The 23117-nt window shown below is 36.8% G+C and overlaps 1 protein-coding gene across 1 annotated transcript; it reads left to right on the top strand.

Moving 5' to 3' along the window:
- The first annotated feature begins 126 nt into the window (after positions 1 to 126).
- On the top strand, positions 127 to 22649 carry LOC129681279 (vomeronasal type-2 receptor 116-like). The gene is given in 8 exon segments (XM_055613182.1): positions 127 to 287; positions 5555 to 5846; positions 6598 to 6736; positions 6739 to 6824; positions 6826 to 7410; positions 9350 to 9577; positions 14519 to 14642; positions 21712 to 22649. Coding segments are annotated over 8 exon segments (2553 nt in total).
- The last annotated feature ends 468 nt before the right edge of the window (positions 22650 to 23117 follow it).

Raw genomic sequence — 23117 nt, 5'->3', positions numbered from 1 at the left:
AAGCCAAGAATCTCATTGGATCAATCTCAATGCAGGGGACTGGCTCTGTGTAGTGAAGAATCTGACATGTCCCTTCCTTTGCTTTGCCTCAGTCTCCTCCCGAAACCTTTGTATACATCAATGAGAATGCCTCTGCTCAGTTGTGATTATTACTGGGGGCCCAACACCTACATGGAGGCAGATGTTAACCTTGCTACATTTATCCCCATTTCCATCTCACTTGATCTACCTTATAAAGTCCAGAATGTTTTTGACAGAGAACCAAGTGAACTATGGAATGCTGATCTGTGAGTACTTGCTTGAATGTGCTATGGTTGTTCTGGGTAAAAGACAGTACATGACCTGCTAAACACATGTAATTCCATTGAGAATAATGAACTAGATAGAAAACAATGTGAAAAACAGTTTCACATTTTTTTTTCTGCTTCATTGTGCATCTGCAAACATTTCTACTTCTCTGTGTTATGTTTCCAGCCAGAAATAAATCAGGGATAGAAAAAACCTAACTTTTGTGTCTGTTCCATGGTGTGATTCCATGGTCAGACTTACATATTTTTAACACATTGACTCTAATATGTCACGAGAAGTTTCCATTCTTCTCAGGTCTATTTGGCCATATAAAGATCTTATGTTTGAATATCTGTTACTTTCCAGAGACTTGGAGAGTTTCTAAATTGAACTTGAATATCCCTATGTCCTCAGTACAACTCTTAGGATCTCATGTTTCTCATATTCTGGCTTTAGTATCTTTAAAGTATCTCAGCGTTTAGACGCTGTGGTCATACTCATTACTTATTTATTTATCATTGACATTGTAATATAGTGTTCTGAAATTCATGTCTTTCATGCCCATATTTTGTCTTCTACTTAGATCTGCTGGAAACCCAGTGTTCTGTGATTTGATTGGAAGCTTTATGATTTTCATTTCCAAACTTTGTGTCTTTCTCCTCCTTCAGAATTTCAGTTTTATCTTAGGATTTGTCTTACATGGTACTGAGTATTTTCTGTGTATTGCTGTTTATTCTATCCCTCATCACAGTTCTCCTGGAGACTTTTGATCCTTGTCTCAATGCCCGGTTGAATTCATTGCTTGATTCTGTTTTCTTTTCTGTTGTTCATCTCTTTACTTTCTGAAGTATTCATCTGCCACTTTATCCCTCTGATAAACTGTGAGTTAGGTTGTTGGTTATTTATGATACTGTAGAGGAATCATTAGGCTTTTTCATATTCCTATTGTTCAGTTGAAGCTATAATTGGTACACATGTTCATCTGAACATCAATTTTTGGATTAGTGTGCTACTTTGATGAAAAGTACCTTCTTGAAACCTCAATACATATATCCTCTCTGAGCAGGAAACAAACATACAAGCCTATGGTCCTGGTAGTTGTACTGTTATGGAGTACTTAAATAGAAAAACAGACACACCAGGATTCCTAATTTAATTTGAAAGTAAAGGACTCTTAGGAATGCTTTCACAAGATAGAGAAACCATAGTTCAGTAGCTCACTGCACCTGGAGAGAGAAGGAATCCCAACACAGGAGGAAGGAAAGAGCCAATCCTCAGAGATAGACAAGAGACAGAAAAGACTGAATTGTTAATTGACAAAAGTCTTAATCTAGATTCTATTTGACCAGTTATAGGTGGATCAAGTTTCAATTCCTTGAAGTAGTTTACACAAAGATATAAAAGTTTTAAATATATTAACATGTCCACAATCTGTAATCTATTCTGAAATCCTCACTTTAGAAAAAGCAAGTGCATGTAAACGGCTGGGTTATACTCATACTTTACAGCTAAAGCTTGGGCACCAAAAAGGATGATTCTGGGCTAAAAAATGAACAGCCTTTCCTCTCTCTGAATGTGTAATGGCAGATAAGATTTCAGCACAATGAGAAGCATTGAAGTATATCTTCAGGAGGAATGAAAGGACATTAAAAATTTTGATTCTGTAACCATGACAAGACTAGCCAGTGCTATCACCTGGTGTTTTTCATAGCATATCAGAACTCCACTGATTCATATTTTAAAACTCTGAAATTTTGAAATCTTTAACTCTCATTTTCACATACTTTAAACCATTTTCTCAGACATTTACAACTTTCATTTACATACCTTAAATCACTTTCTTCTATAATCAAAATTTACATCAAATTTAAAGTGTTCATTTCCCCTATCCAGGCATTTACTAGGAGACAAAGTTGTCTGATTACTGGGCGAAATGATAGACAAACAAGTTCTTCTAAATGAAAGAACCATAAGAAGCAAACTGTTAGGTAATTAGTAGCTTCTGTTTGAATTTCATTTGAATCTAACTTTGTGAGATTAGATTTTTCATTGTGAAACCAGCATGATAATGGCTTATTCAGCAGGGAACCCAGTAACTGTAGAAAAGAACAAGGACTGACTTTCATGTATGATATGGACAGACCATGCAGCTACAACCTTGTTCAGAGGAGCTGCCTAAAGTTTCTTACCTTTGCTAAATTTCTATAGTGACAACTTACTGTCAACATGTCAAGAGATCTGAGAGAAATTTGAGCAGGCAGTATAATCCAAATTTTTTCTATATCTGTCAAAATAACAGAGACTTAACAGATCCCTGGTACCCAGTCTGGGATCCTCCATGGAAATCTCAAAGAATTCATAGCCATCAGAATTTGACAGTCATTTGATGCCACACAAAACAGCATTAAGGCTTCAACTGCCATACAGGGCATCATCAGCCTCCAAACACCAGACTCAAGAGGCCTGAAAGATTTTTTATGAAGGAGGCACTTTAGAAAATTCACCTACCTTGTCCAGGCAGAGTATGGCATTTAACTTTACAATTTCCATAGGTTGGGCAGGGACAAACTGGTGGGAGAAACATGTGGCAATTCATTGTTCAGTTTTCAGCATTACTGCAGTTAAAATATGATCAAAGAAAAGGCCATTTCTGTCCATTTTATTTGTGGATAGGCATAGCTAATGACTCCAGAAGTCTGTCAGAGAAAGCCTTTTTCATTAAATTCCTTAATTCCATATTTGATAGAACTCTCTGAGGGATTTGAGGAAGAGCATCTAATTTATTACCATACATTTTCACTTGAATATTTTTATCAATTAAATCAATTTACATCTTAGTAATATGATACACCCTCCTTTACTCCCAATCCCATGCTCTCTCCCACATCCCCCTCCCCTATTTTGTCCCATAAATACACAGTGCAGCTCCTGTAGTCTTAGGATAAGTGCGTTCATCACCCTTCCCTGTGGTCTCTTAGGGCAGTACAATCAGGGGAAAGTGATCAACAAGCAGAAAACATATTCCATGTCAGAGTTATCTCCCTTTCCCCTAACTACTGGGCCCACATGAAGCCTAATCATCCCTTCAACTACTTATATGTAGAGGATCTAAGTTCAAACCATGCGTTGTCCTTGGTGGGGGCTTCAGACTCTGTGGAACCCTCTGGGCCCTGTTGGATTGGCCCTGATGATCTTCATGTGGAGCTCCTGTCACACATATATACATGAATGAGTATATGTATATAACCAACTGAATCAATTGTTTACTCTTTAGAATTATTTTATGTGATTGGAAAAACATCAGCCCTCAGCTCAATTGGAAAAAAACAAAGAGCGAATTTATTGTTGAATAAATTTGAGAGTCTGTGAACACAATTAAGGTCATCCCAAATCCCATGTTACAATGTGGAAGCACCATCATGCATTTTTCATAGTTACTGAATAAAGAAAACTATAAATCCAATATGTCACTGGAAACATCAGAGAGGAGGTTAACAGCAAGATGGAGAAAGTTGTCATATAGGCCCAAGATGATGTCATTCTTGTCTTTTAGATTGGCAGAAGCCAGTGGTGTGCTGGGTTACTGCATTCCAAAATAATTTCATTCATTTTCTGTAAGAGATTATCTCAACATTAGAGGTGTCCAAGAAACGGCTACTCAGGATGCATCAGGTATCCTGGACTATGGTAATGAGGCCCTAGAGCTACTACATTCCAATCTTTCCACATCATTAAAGTTTTTATAGCCAGTCTTTGCAGACATAGCTCTCTCCAGGAGTTCTCATTGATACATGTATACATTCATACAGTTCAATATTTACTTTGGGATAATCCCTGGGAAAGACTAATTTTCTTTCTCTCAGTTGTTCCTCATTGCCTCGTGTGGACCAATAGATTCTCTCTTAACATAACATCTGGCCATATATATCAGATTAATGCAGTACAACCAAATAGTGTTTCTTCCTGGTGATGGTAGGGCTGAAGGTAGAACCTTCAGTAGAACCTAGTGGCCTTTAGACTCATGATTTCTGTTAAGCTCCCTCTATAAGGGTTACCCAGACTCTTATCTACCACAGGTTTTGAAAGAAGCTTCTGAGGACCCTTCCCTAAACACTGAAGGCCATGAGTGAGAAAGTTCAGCCCTCCTACCTGCAACAAAGTTACACTTCCTCCCAAGGACCTTCAGCCCAACAACCTGCAACAAAGTTACACCACCTCCCCTTGAGAGCACTTTTGTACTGTCTTAATATACTTAGGGTTTTCCTCTCTTTTATACGCTACTATAACATTTTTCTTTCACTGCCTTACCTAGGAAACTCTAATTCTTCATTTAATTTGCAAGCTTTACGAAACACCTTTTCTTTAGTTACTACGTTTTACATTTTGTAAAGAAAATTAATTTTTACATTAGGTTTACATGTGTTTTGCCTACATGTTTGTGTGTGCATGGTTACTTCAAAGGCCATTGAAGGACAGGGATACCCTAGAAGTGGTGGTACTTATTATTGGAACCTAAAATTGGCTACTGGGACTTGAATCAGTGTTCTCCACAAGAACAGCAAGGAGTCATAACATATCAGTCATTTTGCAAGGCCCTAGAACACTATTTTACACAGGTTTATTTATTTTTATTTCATGCCTTGTGTGCTTACCTTCTTGTATATGTGTGAATGCCATAGGTATGCCTGGTGCCCAAAGATGCCAGAAAGGATCTTATGACCTAGAGCTACACATGGTTCCATGGCTACTCAGTGGGCACTGAGAACTGTTACTAGCTTTTACTCAAAGGGGTCTGTGTGCCTAACTGCCTGGGAATCTGCCTATCCACCAAAGAGATACTTTAACAGTAAGAGTGCATACAAACAAACTTGTTAGAATTTTTAAGTGAGTATAAAATTAAATCATTTCAAAATAAAAGGACATGAAGTGGTTAATCATATTCCTAGTGAATACCTTAGTAACTCTTCCATATCCCAACGCCTCCACAAACAGAAAGATCATTAGCACCTATATATTCAACAGTCATATGACACAGACAAGTGACAATGCACAGCAATAAAAAAAATACAATTACTAGATGCGGTTTAATTTCTGAGGTTTTAGGAGCCATTCCATGATGTTCCTGAGTTGTTCAGGACTTATTCACAAAAGCTTCACATGTCACAGGAAAAGTCAAGGCTTAAGACCTCTAGGGTCCTGAATTTGATAAAGAATTTCTGAGAAAAATTGACTGACTATACTCATTGCTTTATCCCTATGTGTTTAGAATGAAATGGAAAAATTATCAAATTTTGCTGAGTGTATACTTTACCATTGAGGAGATCAATCAGGACTCACAATTGCTTCCTAATGTGACCATGGGTTTCCATGTCTACAATGCTTTTAATTCTAACAAAAGAACATTGGAGGGCCCTCTGATGTTCATATCTGGGAGGAGTGATTATATCCCTAATTAAAAATGCAAAATACAACACAAAGCTCTAGGAATCATTTCAGGAACCAGGCCGGAATTTTCTGCTGCTATTGGAACACTTTTGGAGCTCTACAAAGTACTACAAGTAAGTTAGGAAAGTATTTTTGTTCACAGTCACATAGGAAACCTGACCAAAAGAAAACAAACACGTGGTTAATGTTTACTTTAGGCAGATTTCAAATAGCAGTGAATGAATTACCTTGGTATGGCAATGATTAGCAGTGGAAAGAGTGTGGTGAAAAGCATGAGCAGTACATTCTGATAATTTTGAAGCAGATCACTTAATAGTATTCATGATTCTATCTCCAAATGCTGGCAAGATGAACTGTGGATACTCAGGCTGTAGTTGCTCACAAATCAAATTCTACAACACATATAGCTAAGTGCCCAATCTAGCATATAAACATCTCATGATACATAGAATGGTCAAGATCTGACATAAGAAAATAGAAAGTACAGGACATGTAACTAAATTTGGAACTATCCTCAAGACCATAACCAATGAAAAAAATTACAAGGAATTTTTGTAATCTCATTCAGGATAGTAGACCTCAGAAAGCAAAGAATATCTACAAAGGTGTATTTCCACTATTGACTATTACCAGCCTATACTGAAGCAAAGCATCCATCAGAAGGCATTAGTATAAACAGAGAAACCATTGAGTGAGTGTAAGAGTCAGGAATAATCGAGATCACAAAACCCACAGTATAACTCTGATTGTTATCACTCAGTCAAACAATTCATATGTGAAGAATGAGCCCATTTCCTCTCTTAAGGTGATGACCCCAAATACCTAGAACATCAGAATCACTATTTTTTTCTTTTGATTCTTCAGGTCACATATGGACCTTTTAATGCTGAGCTAAGTGACAAAGTTACATTCCCATCCCTTTATCAGACGTCTCCTAAAGAGAGAGGCCTAACCCATGGGGTTATCTCTTTATTGCTATACTTTGGCTGGAATTGGATGGGGCTTTTGTGGTTGATGATCTGAATGGAAAAGAGTTCCTCTCTCACCTGAAAGCAGAGATGGCAACAGAAGATATCTGTGTCGCTTTTACACAAAAAAATCCCTGCTTATTGGAAGCTAGGGTTAAAATATGTTGCTAATTTGGTGGACCTGAACGAACATACACAAGTGAACGTACAGGTATTGTATGGTGATATAGATGCCTTGCTAATATTCTGCCTTGATAATAGAATATTTTTAGCCAGAGGGAAGGTGTGGCTCATGGCAAAGCAACACTTAATACATTTAGATTCTGCAGCAGATGAGTATTATTTGTTATACTTTTTCAGAGGAAGTGTATCATTTTCAAAGAAGAGAACTATCCCTGGTTTCAAGAACTTTCTTGAGGATCTTACACCCTCCCAATACCCAGGAGATATTTATTTCTCTAAATTCTGGGTTGACAAGTTTTCTTGTTCACTTCCTGCCTTGCCATGTAAAAATCTTAAACCCTGCCCAGCAAATATATCCCTAAAGATTAATCATGAAAAAATTGATCTGATGACCATTTCTGAACCCAGCTATTCCATATGGAATGCAGTGTATTCCGTGGCCCATGCCCTCCATAAAGCGCTATTGAGCAAAACTGAAATGGGATCTATGGAAGACATAAACACAGATTGGCTTCTACCATGGCAGGTAAGTCTCACTCATATGCAAGGGAAGCTCAGGATTTAACATTATAACTAAGTAATTTACTGTGATCAAGCCATTAAACCATTTTAATTTTATAATTAAAAGTATAAGTTAAAATGGAAAAGGTTCTGTCACAGTATATGTGTATATCCCTGTAATTATCTTACATGATTTTGGGACTGAAAGCACTGACTTGAAGAAAGTAAATTTGAATGTCTTTTAAGAAATGCTTTCATAATGTGAGATGAAATTCTATGAGATATAAATGAAGTCCATGTAAAAATAAAGCAAATTCAATAATTAAAATTTATATGCTTTCATGGAATATGTCAAGTGCCATGGTGTATAGACATAGTCATCATATCCAAAGCTGCTTTTTCACATAAAATACAATTTGGGTTATTAACACAAGACCATAGGAAGAACCTTTTGTGGAAAATAAATTGTCTGTCCTAGAGTCATGCGTAACTGAAAAGTAATTGCTTGTTCAAATTCTTTATTCTTAATTGTGTAAAATGAAGTTAAAACCAAACAGTACTTCCATCTTAAAGATTAGAGCACAAACAGCATTCATAAGCTGAGGCTATATCTCCATGCATTAGAGATAGATAGATGTGTTTGGGTTTTAAACCAACAAGATATAAACAGAGCTCATCCACTCATATCAAAGAAGGTATCATCAAGAAGACTGTTGAACAAGTCAATTTAACTTTAAATTCTATCAAATCTAGATAAATAAATAAATAATGAATGTATAGTGTCCTATGTAATCTTTAGTATCATGGAAAACAACCTTTCTCTAGATAACAGAGTACCTAAGCAACAGTTCTTTATAACATGAGTAGGAATTAGGTAACACAACATTGAATATCATAAGTTGAAGTATTAACCATTTTAATCTGTTAGATATGTAATTAAATCATGGTGGAGGCATGATTCAACATTAATAAACATGTGCTTCCCATAGAGGGTCCCCGAGTTTGGTTGTTAACACATATATGTTGGTTCACAACTGTATTTAACTTTAGCCCTAAGGAGTCTGACACACTCTTCTGCTCTCTGCAGGCATCAGGCATGCACTTTGTGTACATATATACATACTTGTAGATAATAAACAAAAACAAAAATAACACATATCAAGGGCCCTGAGGTAGCTCAGTGTTTAGAAGTACTTCGTGCTCTTGAGAAGACCCACAGTTCCTATTATCCAGATAAACGCTGACAACTGTCTGTAACTCCACTTCTGGGGGATCCAGCACATTCTTCTGGCCTCCAGAGGCTCCAGACACATTTGTAGTGCATATTATTATACCACATAGTGTTCATATCAAATCTGAAAGTCAAATGGTGTGATAGAAAACAAACCAAAGAGAAATGAAGGCAGGTACTGGGTCTCTTTTCAGTTTCCTGAATTATAACTGACATAAAGTTTGTACATATTTAATGTATATTTTTAAATGAATCTGGAGTTTTGCATAAACTCCTACTAATATTATCTAATTGTAATCTCATATACATGTATACCAATTTTCCTAATTGAAATACACTCATATTCATTGTGTGGCATCAGAAAGGACATATCTTAATACATATGAATCCACTGATTTTCTCTAAAAAATTGTATTTTCTAATTAGAAATATTTTGCTGGTGCTGGCAAAAGTTACAGGGCCTTGTTCCCTCTAAGAACATGCTCCACATTTTCCATACCTTATGTTCAGTAGCTCTTGCATTACTTTCATGGTGAGAACTGTTCATCTCACTAAAAAAAGTGGGGGGGGACAACTAAACAAACTAAGCCTCTTCAAAAACAAAGCCATGAGAGAGAGAGAGAGAGAGAGAGAGAGAGAGAGAGAGAGAGAGAGAGAGAAAATAGATTTCCCTTAAAGGTCATCAAACAGTAGTTTGTATGGGCCACTCATATCAAATGATGTCTCTCTTCAGCTGCATCCATTTCTGAGTAAAATTAAAGTGACGAATGGTGCTGGAGATGAAATAAGCTTCAATGAGAACAAGAAAATTATGGAAATGTATGACATACAAAATTTAGTGGAACATACTGAGCATATTTCATTACTAGTTAAAGTGGGAGAGTTTGTCTTCAAGAGTCCACAAGATCAAGGCTTTTTCATCAATGAAGTTCTGATTAAATGGCCTAGAAACGTCAATCAGGTCTGGAAGTTTTCAATATTTAATATGTAGAGAAATATTTGTAAAGAGTTACTAAAATTAATTGTTTGATGTCTTTTAGATATTTTTAAATAATTGTTTTTAAATTTCAGTTTATTTTCTTTACATCCCCCAAAATGGTCCCTCTTTCCTTACCTCTCAGCTTCCCCCTCTTCTTCTTTTCCCCTCTCTTACTCTCTTTCCCCCCAGAAAAAATGATCTCCCCTCCCACCATATCAACCCCCTCCAATACATCAATTCACATCATAACTGACCATATGATCATCCACTGAGGCCAGGCAAGCCAGCCTGCCAGGGGAAAGTGCTCCAAAAGCAGACAATAGAGTTCATGTTTGAAACAGCCCCCCTCCAACTACACTTGCAGGTGACCAATATGAAGACAAAACTACTCATTGGCCATCTATGTGCAGAGGGCCAATGCCCAGACCATGCATGATCCTTTTTTGATGTCTCAGTCTCTGTAAACCCCCATGGTTCTTAGTTAGTTGTCTCTGTTAGTCTTATTTTGGGGTTCCTGTCCCTTCCAGATCCTTCCAACACTTCCACAAAACTGCCCCATGCTTGGCTGTAAGTCCCAGCATCACCAACCAACTTCTGGGTGGAGGCTCCCAGAAACCTGTTCTGTAAGGCTCTCTACTGTGTGGTGGGTCTCAGGTTGAGTCAATTATTATTTGGAGTTTTCCCTCAATCTTTATTCCTTCTTTATTCCTGCAATTCTTGTAGGCAGGGTAAGTTTTGGATCAAAGGTTTTGTTGATGGGTTGATTTCCCCTCACTCCACTAGTCCTGCCTGGCCAGGAGGTGGTCACTTCAGGCTTCATGTCTCTCCCTGTTACGGGTCTCAGTTATAGGAACACCCACATCCTCCCACTGACCTCCAGCTTGACAAATATATTACCGTATTTTCCCTTCTTGTTCTCAGCCCTAGAACCTCCCATCGACATTGTCCCTACATCTGATCCCAACTCTTGTTTCTCTCCCAATTACATCTCTTATCCAGTCCCCCCTCTTTATCCACTTCTGCTGTCTAATCTATGTCCCCTTCTGAGTGACATTCCAGCACTCTCCCTTGGGCCCTCCTTACTTTGCTTCTTCGTGTCTGTGGATTGTTGCCGGAGCCTACCAGCAGAGTTGAACAGTTCTTGAGTTGAGAGTGAGGATTAAAATTAATAAACACACAACACACATAGGACTTTTCTGAGAGGCTCGAGTGGAGAGATTAGACTCGACCAGCCAGCAGCCTGACTTTATTGCAGAGAGCTTTTAAGCCAGAGTAAAAATAGCTCAGAAAATGAGTAAAAACAGCTCAAAACAGTGGGTTAAATATACAAGGAGGTGAAACAAGAGGTCTGATTTTGACAAGCTCTTACCTGCTGTCACAAACAAAAGGAGATGGGCTTGCAAATTCTTCCCTGACTTCAGTGAAGGCCTGGTAAAAGCAGTCATTCTGATGAGATTTAAATACCAAAGCAGCTACCAGATTGTGGTAGGTTTATCCTGTACTATAGGTCTAATATCCTCTTGTAAGGGAATATATACCACATGTGTCTTTCTGCTTCTGGATTACCTCACTCAAGATGATCTTTTCTAGTTCCCATCATTTGCCTGCAAATTTGATGATTTTCTTGTTTTTAACAGCTAAGTACAGTTCTATTGTGTAATGTAGCACAATTTATTTACCCACTCTTTGGTTGAGGGACATCTAAGTTGTTTCCAGTTTCTCGTTATTAAAAATATAGCTTGTATGAACATAGCTGAGCAAATGTTCTTGTTGTATGGTAGAGCATATTTTGGGTAAATGCCCAGGAGTGGTATATCAGGGTCTTGAAGTAGAACTATTTCCAGTTTTCTGAGAAACTGCCCGCTTGTTTTCCAGAGATTGTTTAAGTTTCCACTCCCATCAGCAACGCAGGAGTTTTCCCCTTTCTCCACATCCTTGCCAACATGTGTTATCACATGAGTTTTTTATCTTAGCCATTGTGACTGGAGTAAAATGGAATATTAAAGTCATTTTGATATGACTTTAATATTCAATGTAAAGACATTGAACATTTCTTAAGTGCTTCTCAGTCATTTGTGATTCATCTGTGATTCCAATTCACAGAATTGCTGTGAATTCTCAGTTTACCTTTGTACCTCTTGTTTTAATTGGATTATTTGATTTGCTGATGTTTGATTTCTTGAGTTCTTTGTGTATTTTGGATATCAGCCCTCTCTGTGATGTAGGGTTGGTGAGGATCTTTTCCCAATCTGTAAGCTGCCGTTTTGTTCTAAAAACAGTGTTCTTTGATTTACAGAAGCTTTACAGTTTCATGAGATCCCACTTATTAATTGTTGATCTCAGAGCTGTTCTACTGTTATTCTATTGTCTGCTATGCTAATGAGTTCCAGACTTTTCCTCCATTTTATCTTCTAATAGATTTAGAGTCTCTAGTTTTACTTCAAGGTCTTTGATCCACTTGGACTTGAGTATGTGCAGGATGATACATACAGGTCTATTTGCATTTTCTAATACAGACATCTAGTTAGACCTTCAATTTGGTTCTACTGATCAAACAGTCTGCTTCTGTGCCAATATCATGAATGTTTTATTTATATTGCTATGTAGTATAGCTTGAATCAGGGATGTTAATACTGCCAGAAGTTTTTATTGTACAGAATTGTTTTGGATATCCCAGGTCTTTTATTTTTCCATATGAAGTTAATGGTTGAACTTTCCAGGTCTGTAAAGAACTGTATTGGAATTTAATGGGAATTGCATTGAATCTGTGGATAGCTTTTGGCAGGATGGCCATTTGCAGGATGTTAATCCTAACAATCTATGATCATGGGAGTTCTTTTCATCTTCTAAAACCTTCAGTTTCTTATTTCAAAGACTTGAAGTTCTTGTCATACAGGTCTTTCAATTGCTTGGGTGAAGTTACACCAAGATATTTTATAGTATTTGTGGCTATTATGAAGTATGTTTTTTTTTACCTAATTTTTTCTCAGCCTTATTGTTGCTTGTGTACAGAAAGTCTACTGAATTTTTTTGAGTTAATTTTGTATCCAGACACTTCACTGAAATTGTTTAGCAGCTGTAGGATTTCACTGGTAGAATCTTGGGGGTCACTTATCATCTGCAAATAATGATACTTTCAGTTCTCTTCCTGCTTGTATCCCTTGATCTCCATTGTTTTATCGCTGTGGGTAGAAATTCAAGCACTGTATTGAGGAGCTATGGTGCAATTGGCAGCCTTGTCTTGTCCCTAATTTTAGCAGGAATGCTTGAAGTTTTTGTCCATTTAACTTGATGTTGGCTATTGGCTTGCTGTATATTGCCTTTATTGTGTTTAGTATGTGTCTTGCCTCCCTGATTGTATGATGTCTCTTTGAAAATTTAAAATGATTTTTATATTCTATATTCTTAGCTCTATTGTAAGTGTGAGCTTGTGTGTGACTGAGCACATGTACTTGGTAGGGCCACACTCAAAACTGGTTATCTTTCTCAGTTGCTCTCCCTTTTATTTTTAAACAGGCTATCTCTCTGAAACATTTGCTTATTGTTTTTTGCTGTATTCAGTGGAATGCATTTCCTTGACTTTCTCACTGTCTTCATGAGTACAAAATTTCTATTACAGGAATATTTTCTACACCCAAATTTTCTTTCTATCCCTTCAGCATGATCAATTCAGGTATTCATGTTAATGTTTCAAGACTGTTAAACACTAAATCATCTCTTCAGTCCAATATGATTACTTTCAGAAATAAGCCAGTATTTCAGAATTATGTATACGTACACATATATACATACATACAAACAAACTCATAATGTTAGCTACTTCCTTCAGATAGAATTAGATGAATTGAATTTCAATGTGTGTTCATTCATGTTGCAGTCAATGAATGAGTGTTCATGGTTATATAGGTGTATAGGTGTGTGGGATACACATGCATACAAATGTATGTACATATCCACATATTTTTATTATACATGCATGATCATGCTCAAGCATCCTTACATTAATGCAACTCAGACCCAAGCATATCAATAATTTACAAGTTTGTGAATTAGCATAAACAGGAAATAAACTATGGATTTTGATACAACACATTTCTGTAACAAATGTATATGATCTCCCAGATATGTGTGCCAGGAACTGAAGTCATATTTCTCTGCAAGAACAGTATGCACTCTTAACTGCTGAGCCAGTTATCCAGAAGTATATTCCTGTTAATATATTAATATTTATGAGATAGAAAATGAATACAAAGGCAGAAAAGAAGTCTAAGAATAGATAGAAATATTTGTTCCTGTCCTACACAATTTTTAACATATAACAAACTAAAATTGTGCTAGTTTAGTAGTTAATATGATTAACTAACATGCAACTGGTGAAAATCCTATGTGACAATGTCACTAATGTATAAAAAGAAAGAAGTATTCCTAGCATTGGGAGGTAAGGGTAAAAGTCACAGTAATAGATCATAATTCACCAATGGCCAAACCATCTTTCATGAGAAAACTGAACTTCGTTTTGCAGGTGAATTAGAGTGCACAGGTATTACTACATGACTGGAAATGTAAAGGTAGAAATAGATGAGGAAAGAGGGACTGGGTTTCTGTCTGACAATCCAACTGTTCCATAATTCATATGAAAATGAGTTCTGGCTTGCTGCCTCACAGGAGAGAATATATGGATGTCATACACATTTCACAAAGGCTAGGAAGAAGAGAGTCACAGTTTAGTTACCATAAAGGGATGTTGAACTAGCATTGGTTAGTGTGCTAACTTCAAATCTCCATTCTACACTCCCATATTAAAACCTGAGTTCCTCATAAATACATAGAATTTCCATAAAATATGTGCATTTACGTTATTTAGCCTAAATTATTTTAAATTAATGTACAATATTATGACCAGTTTTTCTGTGTTTCCCTCAGACTCCCCAATCTGTATGTTCACAGAGCTCTGGTCCAGGATTCTGGAAAGTTCTGCAAGAAGAAAGACCTGTCTGCTGGTTTTTTTGTGTATTTTGTCCAGAGCAGCACATTTCCAACCAGACAGGTAAAACAAAAATATCTTTCCTCAAACTGCTTGGGAATGTAGAATGGGAAAGCTAAGAAGTGACTGTGGTGTCATATTGTAGTGTTCTTCCCTATGGATTTTTCACTCATCCCTAAATCCGTTAGTAACCACTGCTGATTCCTCACAATGTGTGAAGGTTTGTGTGGCAGTTCTCTTGCTATTGTGTGAAAATCAACCTACTTAAAAATCCTTCCTTTTGGTGCATAGAATTGCTTTCTCAACTCTTACAGTGATCCATGCTATAGGCTCCCCATTGAATGTGAGATATCCAGTTGTCCAAGATCAAATTATATTTCTGTAATAAACAAATGTAATGATTGGTGCTTGAAAGTAACTCCAGGAAAAGTACATGTGTAATTGTTTCCTCAATGCACAAGAAATGGAACTGCATTTAAACAATTATAGTTGACATTTAAGTATCAACAACAGCAGAAAAAGCCAGTCTTCATAAATGAAAGTGTGGCTGCCTGTTTAAGATTGTGGTCAACCATGTGATAACATATACATGTAACATCACATGGAATGAGCAAGTAGTATTTATGAATACAAAGACACACACACAAAGACACAAATACAACATTAAATGAGAAAGAGTCCATAAATTTGAGAGACAATAAATATAACATGGGTCCAGGAGGTCTGAAAAGAAGAAAAAGAAGAGATATATTGAGGCAAATATGTTATTTTAAAAATGAAAAAATTTATAAAAAAGTTAAAAGTCAGAAGGAATAAGCATTATTACAATGATGAGAATCTATTATTATTTATTAAACTGAAAAAAGCCAATTCTTAGGCAATTTTATAAGAAACAGAACTTTTTATCTTTATTTAAAACACTAAAATGTTGAAAGATTAAAAATTCTTTGTATTCTACAATCTAATGCTACCATGGGATACATTTCTTGCAGTGTGCTATATGACTTCAAGTACTATGTTCAAGAAATATGGAGAGAGTGGGCATCTTTGCCTTGTCCCTGATTTCATTGGGATTGGTTTAAGTTTCTCTTCATTTAGTTTGATGTTGGCTATAGCCTTGCTGTATACTGTCTCTACGATGTTTAGGTATGTGCCTTGTATTCCTGATACCTCCAAGACTTTAAACATGAACTGGTGTTGGATTTTGTCAAATACTTTTTAGGCATCTAAGGAGATGATCATGGGTTGTTTTTTTTTTCTTTCAGTGCGTTTGTATGATGCATTTCATTGGTGGATTTCCATAGATTGAACCATCAGTATATGCCTGGAATGATGCCTACTTAATGGTAGCAGATGATACCTTTAATGCATTCTTGGATTTTGTCATTTGGATAGTGTCTTTCTGCCTTTTAGTTATTTTGTCTATGTTGTTGATTTTCTCAAAGAACCAGCTCTTGGTTTTGTTGACTTTAAAACATTTTTGTTTTAGTATATTGATTTCAGCACTGAGTTTGATTCTTTCCAGCCATTTACTCCTCTTGGGTGTGTCTACATCTTTTTTGTTGTTGTTTTTTTTTTTCTAGGTCTTTCAGGAGTGTCATTAGGTTGTTTGTATGAGACATCTCAAATTTCCTTAATGAAGCCACTGAGTGCTATGAACTTTTCTCTAAGCACTCCTTTCATTGTGTACCATAAGTTTGGGCATGTTGTGCCTTCATTTTCATTGAACTTTAGGAAAGCTTTAATTACTTTCTTTATTTCTTCCCTGACACCTGTTGTTGAGTAGATAGTTTTTGGGGTTCCATGTGTGTATACGTCTTTTGTTCTTTCTGTCATAATTGAGATCCAGCTTTAGAACATGGTGGTGTCACTGGATTAAAGGGATTATTTCAGTCTTCTTGTATCCATGGAGATTTGCTTTGTGCCTGATTATATGGTCAATTTTGGAGAAGTTACCGTGGGGTTCTAAGAAGAATTTATACTCTTTCGTGTCTGGTTGAAAAATTCTGTAGACATCTATTAGGTCCATTTGATTCATGACCTCTGTAAACTTCATTATTTCACCATTTAGCTTCTTTTTCAATGATCTGTCCCTTAGTGAGAGTGGGGTGTTGAAGTCTCCCTCTATTACTATGTTGAGATCAATGTGTTATTTCAGCTTTAATAATGTTTCTTTTACGAGTGCAGGTGCCCTTGTATCTGGGGCATAATTTTTCAAGATATTAATGTCCTCACAGTGGATTTTTCTTTGATGAGGATGAAATTTCCTTCTTCATCTCTTGATTAATTTTGGTTGGAAGTCTCTTTTATTGTGTATTAGGAGGGTACTGCCACTTTTTCCTTGGGTCCATTTGATGAGATAACCATTTTCTATCACTTTACTCTGAGGAAATGTCTATCTTTGCGGCTTATGTGTGTTTCTTGTATGCAGCAGAATGCTGGATCTTGTTTCTGTAACCATTATGTTAAGATGTGTCCTTTTATTGGGTTGTTGAGTACATTGATTTTGATAGATATTATTGACCAATGAATGTTAGTTCTTTGTATTGTGAAGTTGATGCAGATGCTGTGTTTGTGTGCTTGTTTTCTTCTGATTTTTTTGTTGTGATCTTATCTATAGCCTGTGTTTTTTGGGTTTAGTTGATTTCATTTGGTTGGAGTTTTCCTGCTAGTAGCTTCATTATGTCCTGGGTGCTGCATAGATATTGTTTAAACTGAGTTTTATCATGGAATATCTTGTTTCCTCCAGCTATTTTGACTGTAATGTTTGCTGGGTACAGTAGTCTGAGTTGGTATCTGTGGTCTCTTCATGTCTGCAGGACATCTTTCCAAGGCCTTTTGGCTTTCATAATCTCTGTTTAGAATTCTGGTGTGATTCTGATAGGTCTGCCTTTATATGTTATTTGATCTTTTCCCCTTGCTGCTTTTAATTTTTTTTCGTTGTGTAGAGTTAGTGTTTTGATTATTATGTGGCATGAGAATTTGCTTTTCTGGTCTAGTCTATTTAGTGTTCTGTATGCTTCCTGTATGTTTCTGGGCATCTTTCTTCAGGTTGGGGAATTTTTCTTTTATGATTTTATTGAAAATATATTCTAGACCTTGGATCCTGGAATCGTCTTTTTAGGCTATTCCTAATATTCTTAGGTTTCTTCATTTCATAGAGTCCTTGATTTCTTGGATATTTTGCATAAGGAACCTTTCCATTGTTATGTTTTTTGAGGGATGTATCAGTTTCTTCAATTGTATCTTTAAAGCATGAGATTCTCTATTTCACCTCTTGTTTACTGTTGGTTATGCTTTTCTCTGTGGTGCTTGATCCCTTCTCTAAATACTCCTTCTCCAGGAATTTCTTGGTTTGTGTTTTCCTTATTGATTCTAATTCCATTTTCAGGTCTTGAACAACTTCATTCATTTTCTTCGCCTGTTTGGTTGTGTTTTCTTCTCTATGTATTTTTGCCTGCACTTCTTGGAGAGACTTTTTCTTTTCCTCTTTATATGCCTTTAACAACTACATAAACACAAACATAAGGCAATTTTCCTGTGTTTGACTTGCATTAGAATATCCATTGGTTTTTGGGGGGAGGGGCTCCAGTGGAGCAATGATGTCATGGTTTTTGTTGACTGTGTTCTTATGCTTGGATTTAGCTGTCTGGTTGTCTGTAGCCTTAGTTATTTCTTCCTGGGACACACACCAAAGACTGGATCCTCTTGTTTTTGGAATCTAGAGTAGTGTTCAGGAGATGAGAAATGTGCAGTGGCTAAAAAATGGGTGGTGGCTATTCAGATGCCAGTGTCTTGAAGGGCAGTGTGTGGGCACACAAACAGGTGGGAGCTGGTGAATTGAAGATCAGTGGGTGTGCATGAACTGGAGCCTTGAAGTTCAGGGTGCAGGTTCTGGTGCTGGTCATGAGCATGGTGCAGGTGTGGGTACCCCAAAGGACTCCAGGCTCAGGTGGCATCTGTAGGGTTCCTTAAAAGAAAGCTGGGCTGAGGCTTACAGACTTGCCCAAAACTGTGCTCCTTGTACTCTGATTCCTCTGTCATCTATCATCTCATACCCGGGATACATGTTATTTTATTATTCACCTGGTGTCCACAGTGTAAGCAGCAGAACTGTGTCTTGTTGTTTGGGATGCTGTCCCAGGAATCCTGATGCTGCCCTCAGGGGAGCAGGAGGGATACAAAGTCTGCCTGCTAGAGCAGGAGTCCTTGGATCTGGGAGTCCAAACTCACTGTAGTATGTGGAAGGGCAGATGTCCCAATGTTTGCTACTCCTGGATCTGTGAGATGCCCACAGAGGGCCTGAATATGATCGATTCCAATTCCTGAATGTCCCGTCCAGAACAGGAAGCACCAAACATGATGCTCTGAATCTAGCCACTTGTCCACTTACTGGTCTCAGAGTCTCTGAGATCATCTGCCCTTCATATACGGTACACACTGGTCTCCACCATCTTGGATTCTCCTCTTGTTGATCTTTCATCCTTCCTTTCTTTTATGGTGGAAGCCTTTTATGAGCTTTTCAATTTCCTCATGGGTCTGTTTAGGTCTATTTAGGTTGAATTATTGAATTGATGTTTGAATCATGATTGTTTCAGCAAATCTATAACTTAATTTCATGTCCATTTTTAAGCTTACTTGAATACAGTATTTTTTAATGTTTCCTTTGAATATTCCAAATTTTTTTGGTTTCTGTATTAATCTTTTTCTGTTATTTTTGATTCTGTGAGTCCTCTATTTCTTTCTTTGATTTACTTGAGACAAGGATCTGTTAATTTTGTTTATCTTCAGAAAGAGGCAGCTCTTCCTTTGGTTAATTCTGTGTATTGTTTTCTTTGTTTTTATTTCATTGATTTATATTACAAACTTTTTATTTTTTAAATACATTATTTAATTTGTTTATGTAATAGTGCAGCATCTGCTCACACCTCTCCTCCCAGTATCTCCTTCTAACCTTACCTCCCAATCCATTTGCCACTCCTCCCTTTATTTATGAAAAAAAGGAAGCCTCCAATGGATATCAACCAGCCTTGGCATATAAAGTTGTAATAAGATTATGCACAATTTCTGCTATTGAGGTTACACAAGGCAGTATAATTATGGGAAAGGGATCCAATGGCAGGCAAAAAAGATAGAGATTGCCTTGGTCTTGCTGTAAGGTGTCTCCCATGAAGACCAAGTAGAATAACTGTTACATATTTGCAGAGAGCCCAGATCTGTTTTATGCATGCTCTCTTGTTAGCAGTTCATTACTATGAGATTGTATCAGGAGTCTTTCTGTGGGGCCATCCTCATCAGGGAAAGGAGAGTTGGAGGGTCTTTATATATAGGTTGCTCCACAGAGCAGATGAGGGGACTATGAGGGAAGGGAGTGAGTTAGTTAGAGTAGTCAGGAGAATTTCACTGCCAACTCTAAAATTCAGGACTTTCTGTGGCTCTAACTTACTATCAACAAGGCACTTGTTTATTTATACAAGTTTCACAGCACAAACAGTCTAATGATTATACAAGTGATACAGAGTGGGTGTTTAATTTTTTTTCACTACATACCCAGGGTTACAAATTCAGTAACACTTAAAAAATACAAACAGAACAGATTTAATAATTATTATTACCCCTAAAAATCTAATTTAAGGAATCTAAAGAATGTCTCCTTCAAGAAAACACATTTAATATATGAAAGCCTGCTTTTAGGCTGGCAGTGTTTTTCAGTATGACCACAGTCCATATAAACAGATAATACCTGAACTGGTCATTTTATGAATAGCAAATACTAATAAATAACTCCCTTTATTATATGTATCATCATCCATGTTATGAAGTAGGAAAATTTTATTTTAGTCAATCTATCATATTAACTGAATTTTATTCTATCAGGAGTGTACTCTCTATGGCCTCTTATCTTTAAACTACATTTTCAGGGAGTTCTAAGCCTATAATAAAAGGATGTCTTTAATCTATAATCAAATATCCTGGCCTGCCGAGGTTTGCATATTATCTCTGTTTACCCTGAAATATACTGTTTACAGGCAGATACCCCAAGAAAATTCCTGAAATATTGGCCTCATCTTTCTATCTGCTTATCTGTGCTTAATGATCTCCATGGCATAAAGGTTTCCAAACTGTGGACAGGTATAGGATTTTTCATTAAAAGACTAACAGATAACTTTTGTGTAGAAAAACAAAACAAAACAAAAAAAACCCAGAAAATTAATCAGTGCAGAAAGTCCCCAGTAATGCAACATACAGAAAAAAAAGAGATAGAAGAACAGTGATTGTAACATTCTGCTCAGCTTTGCTGGAATTTCGTCAAGCAGCTGAGGTGGCTTCATCAGCCTCACCATTCCAGTGAATATGGCTCTGAATTTTCCGTTATCTGATTTAATGATTAACATGTATAAACCTATTGTGTGACATGTAGGGCATTTTTTATTCTTCAAATGATGACTAGAACAATAAGAATGAAAATTAGAACAATTCCCAAGATTAATCTGAAATTAATAATGAAAAACAAAGGGTCCTATTCTGAGTCAAAGGATGTCAAAGACTACAGATATTTATATGCAACTTCCACAGCAGAGATAGGTACTGGTTGATCTGAGCCTATAGCTGCAATTTGTTGATGCAACTGTTGTGTATTTACTACCAAATCAGAATAGTTCCATAGACCATGGAGGTGGTATCTAATTTATTCCATAGTCCCTGAGAAAAATTAGATAGAAATGGGGTAACAAATATCCACTGAAACTGTAACAAGAAAAAATGAGAAGAACACATGATGGTGGAAACAAGGAAGTGTATTTTTGTTCAACATACAATGTATATTTAATTAGGAGCTCAATGTATTAAAAAAGCATTTGAAGGATTACTTGACAGTTTTACTTCATCTGAATATGAGTAAGATAGATTTCACTGCCCTAGAAAAACAGTGATAAATTTTTGAGCAGGAAGCTTATCAAGTAAACAAGATAAACAAGAGAAATGGAAATTATAAAGAGTTCATGATCTTGGCAGTACCAGGAAGCAGAATATGCCAGGCTACACACATCATTGAAGAGCATTCTCATGAATTAAATGTGTAATGTGTAAATACATGTATAAGCTGAAATGTTGATTCATTTCCTCCACACAGATCAGCAGAAGTGCATCCCCTGCCTAAGTCAAGAGTACCCAAACCCTGAGAGAAACCAGTGCCTGCCCAAGATAGTGACCTTCTTATCCTTTGAAGATCCTCTGGGCATGGCTTTGGCCTGCACGGCTCTTTCCTTCTCTGTCAGCACAATTGCAGTTCTGGGGATCTTTCTAAAACACCGAGAATCAGCCATTGTTAAGGCCAATAACAAGACTCTCTTCTACATCCTGCTCATTTCCATCCTCCTCTGCTTCCTCTACTCCTTTTTTTTCATTGGCTGCCCAAACACAACCTCGTGCATACTGCAACAAATAACATTTGCACTTGTGTTCACCTTGGCTATTTCCACTGTTTTGGCAAAAACTATAACTGTAATTCTGGCCTTTAGAGTCATGAAACCAGGGAGAACAATGAGAAGGTTGTTTGTCTCAGGCATCTATAATGCTGTCATCCTTATCTGTGTGTTGATCCAACTTACACTCTCTGGAGTCTAGCTGGGAACCTCACCTCCTTATATTGACACGGATGCACACTCTAAACATGCTCAAGTCATTATTTTATGCAACAAGGGCTCAGTTACTTTTTTCTACTCTGTGCTGGCATACTTAGGGACCCTGGCCTTAGGGAGCTTCACTGTGGCTTTCCTGGTGAGGAACCTGCCTGACACATTCAATGAGGCCAAGTTCCTAACATTTAGCATGCTGGTGTTCTGCAGTGTCTGGGTTACCTTCATCCCAATCTTCCAAAGCACCAAGGGCAAGGCCATTGTGGCTGTGGAGGTCTTCTCCATCTTGGCCTCCAGTGCAGGGCTGCTGGGGTGCATCTTTTTCCCAAAGTGCTACATTATTCTCCTAAGACCTGATAAAAACTCTTTGAGATGTTTGAAAAACAAAAAAAATCAAATAAAAACTGATCATTTTAATGTGTTAGTTTTCTAATAAAACCCATTAGTATAGTAAAATTAAATTATTTACCTACTTTTAAGTAACTTTTTTTCTAAAATGTGTACTTAAATAAACCACCCCTCACTTTGTCTCACAATCACAGACAATTTATTTCAGAATAGAAGCTGCTGTTGAAAACACATTTTAATAAGTTATGCATGTTACTTATTAATTTGTGGACAATATACATATTCAAAATGTAATTACATGATAGTAATTGAGATAAATAGTACATGAACTAAATACTTGTTTTCTTTGTTATTTTGGGGAGTATAACAGGGCTTTGGGTGGTATTTGAGATTCTTCTATAGAACAGGCATGAAAATAGATCTCTGGAAAGGGGGAGTGTCTTTTAAACAGTTGAGCCATTCCAAAAATCAGAGTAGAGAATTTTCTAAAAGGAAAAAAATAAATAAATCTACTACCTGGCCCTGCTCTCTTTCCTAGACATACATAAAAATG

This window comes from Psammomys obesus, unplaced genomic scaffold (genome assembly GCF_907164565.1).
Source record: "Psammomys obesus unplaced genomic scaffold, mPsaObe1.curated_primary_1811, whole genome shotgun sequence".
Lineage (NCBI taxonomy): Eukaryota > Metazoa > Chordata > Mammalia > Rodentia > Muridae > Psammomys > Psammomys obesus.
Note: the sequence above shows the minus strand (reverse complement) of the source record. Positions and strands in the feature narration are given on the sequence as shown.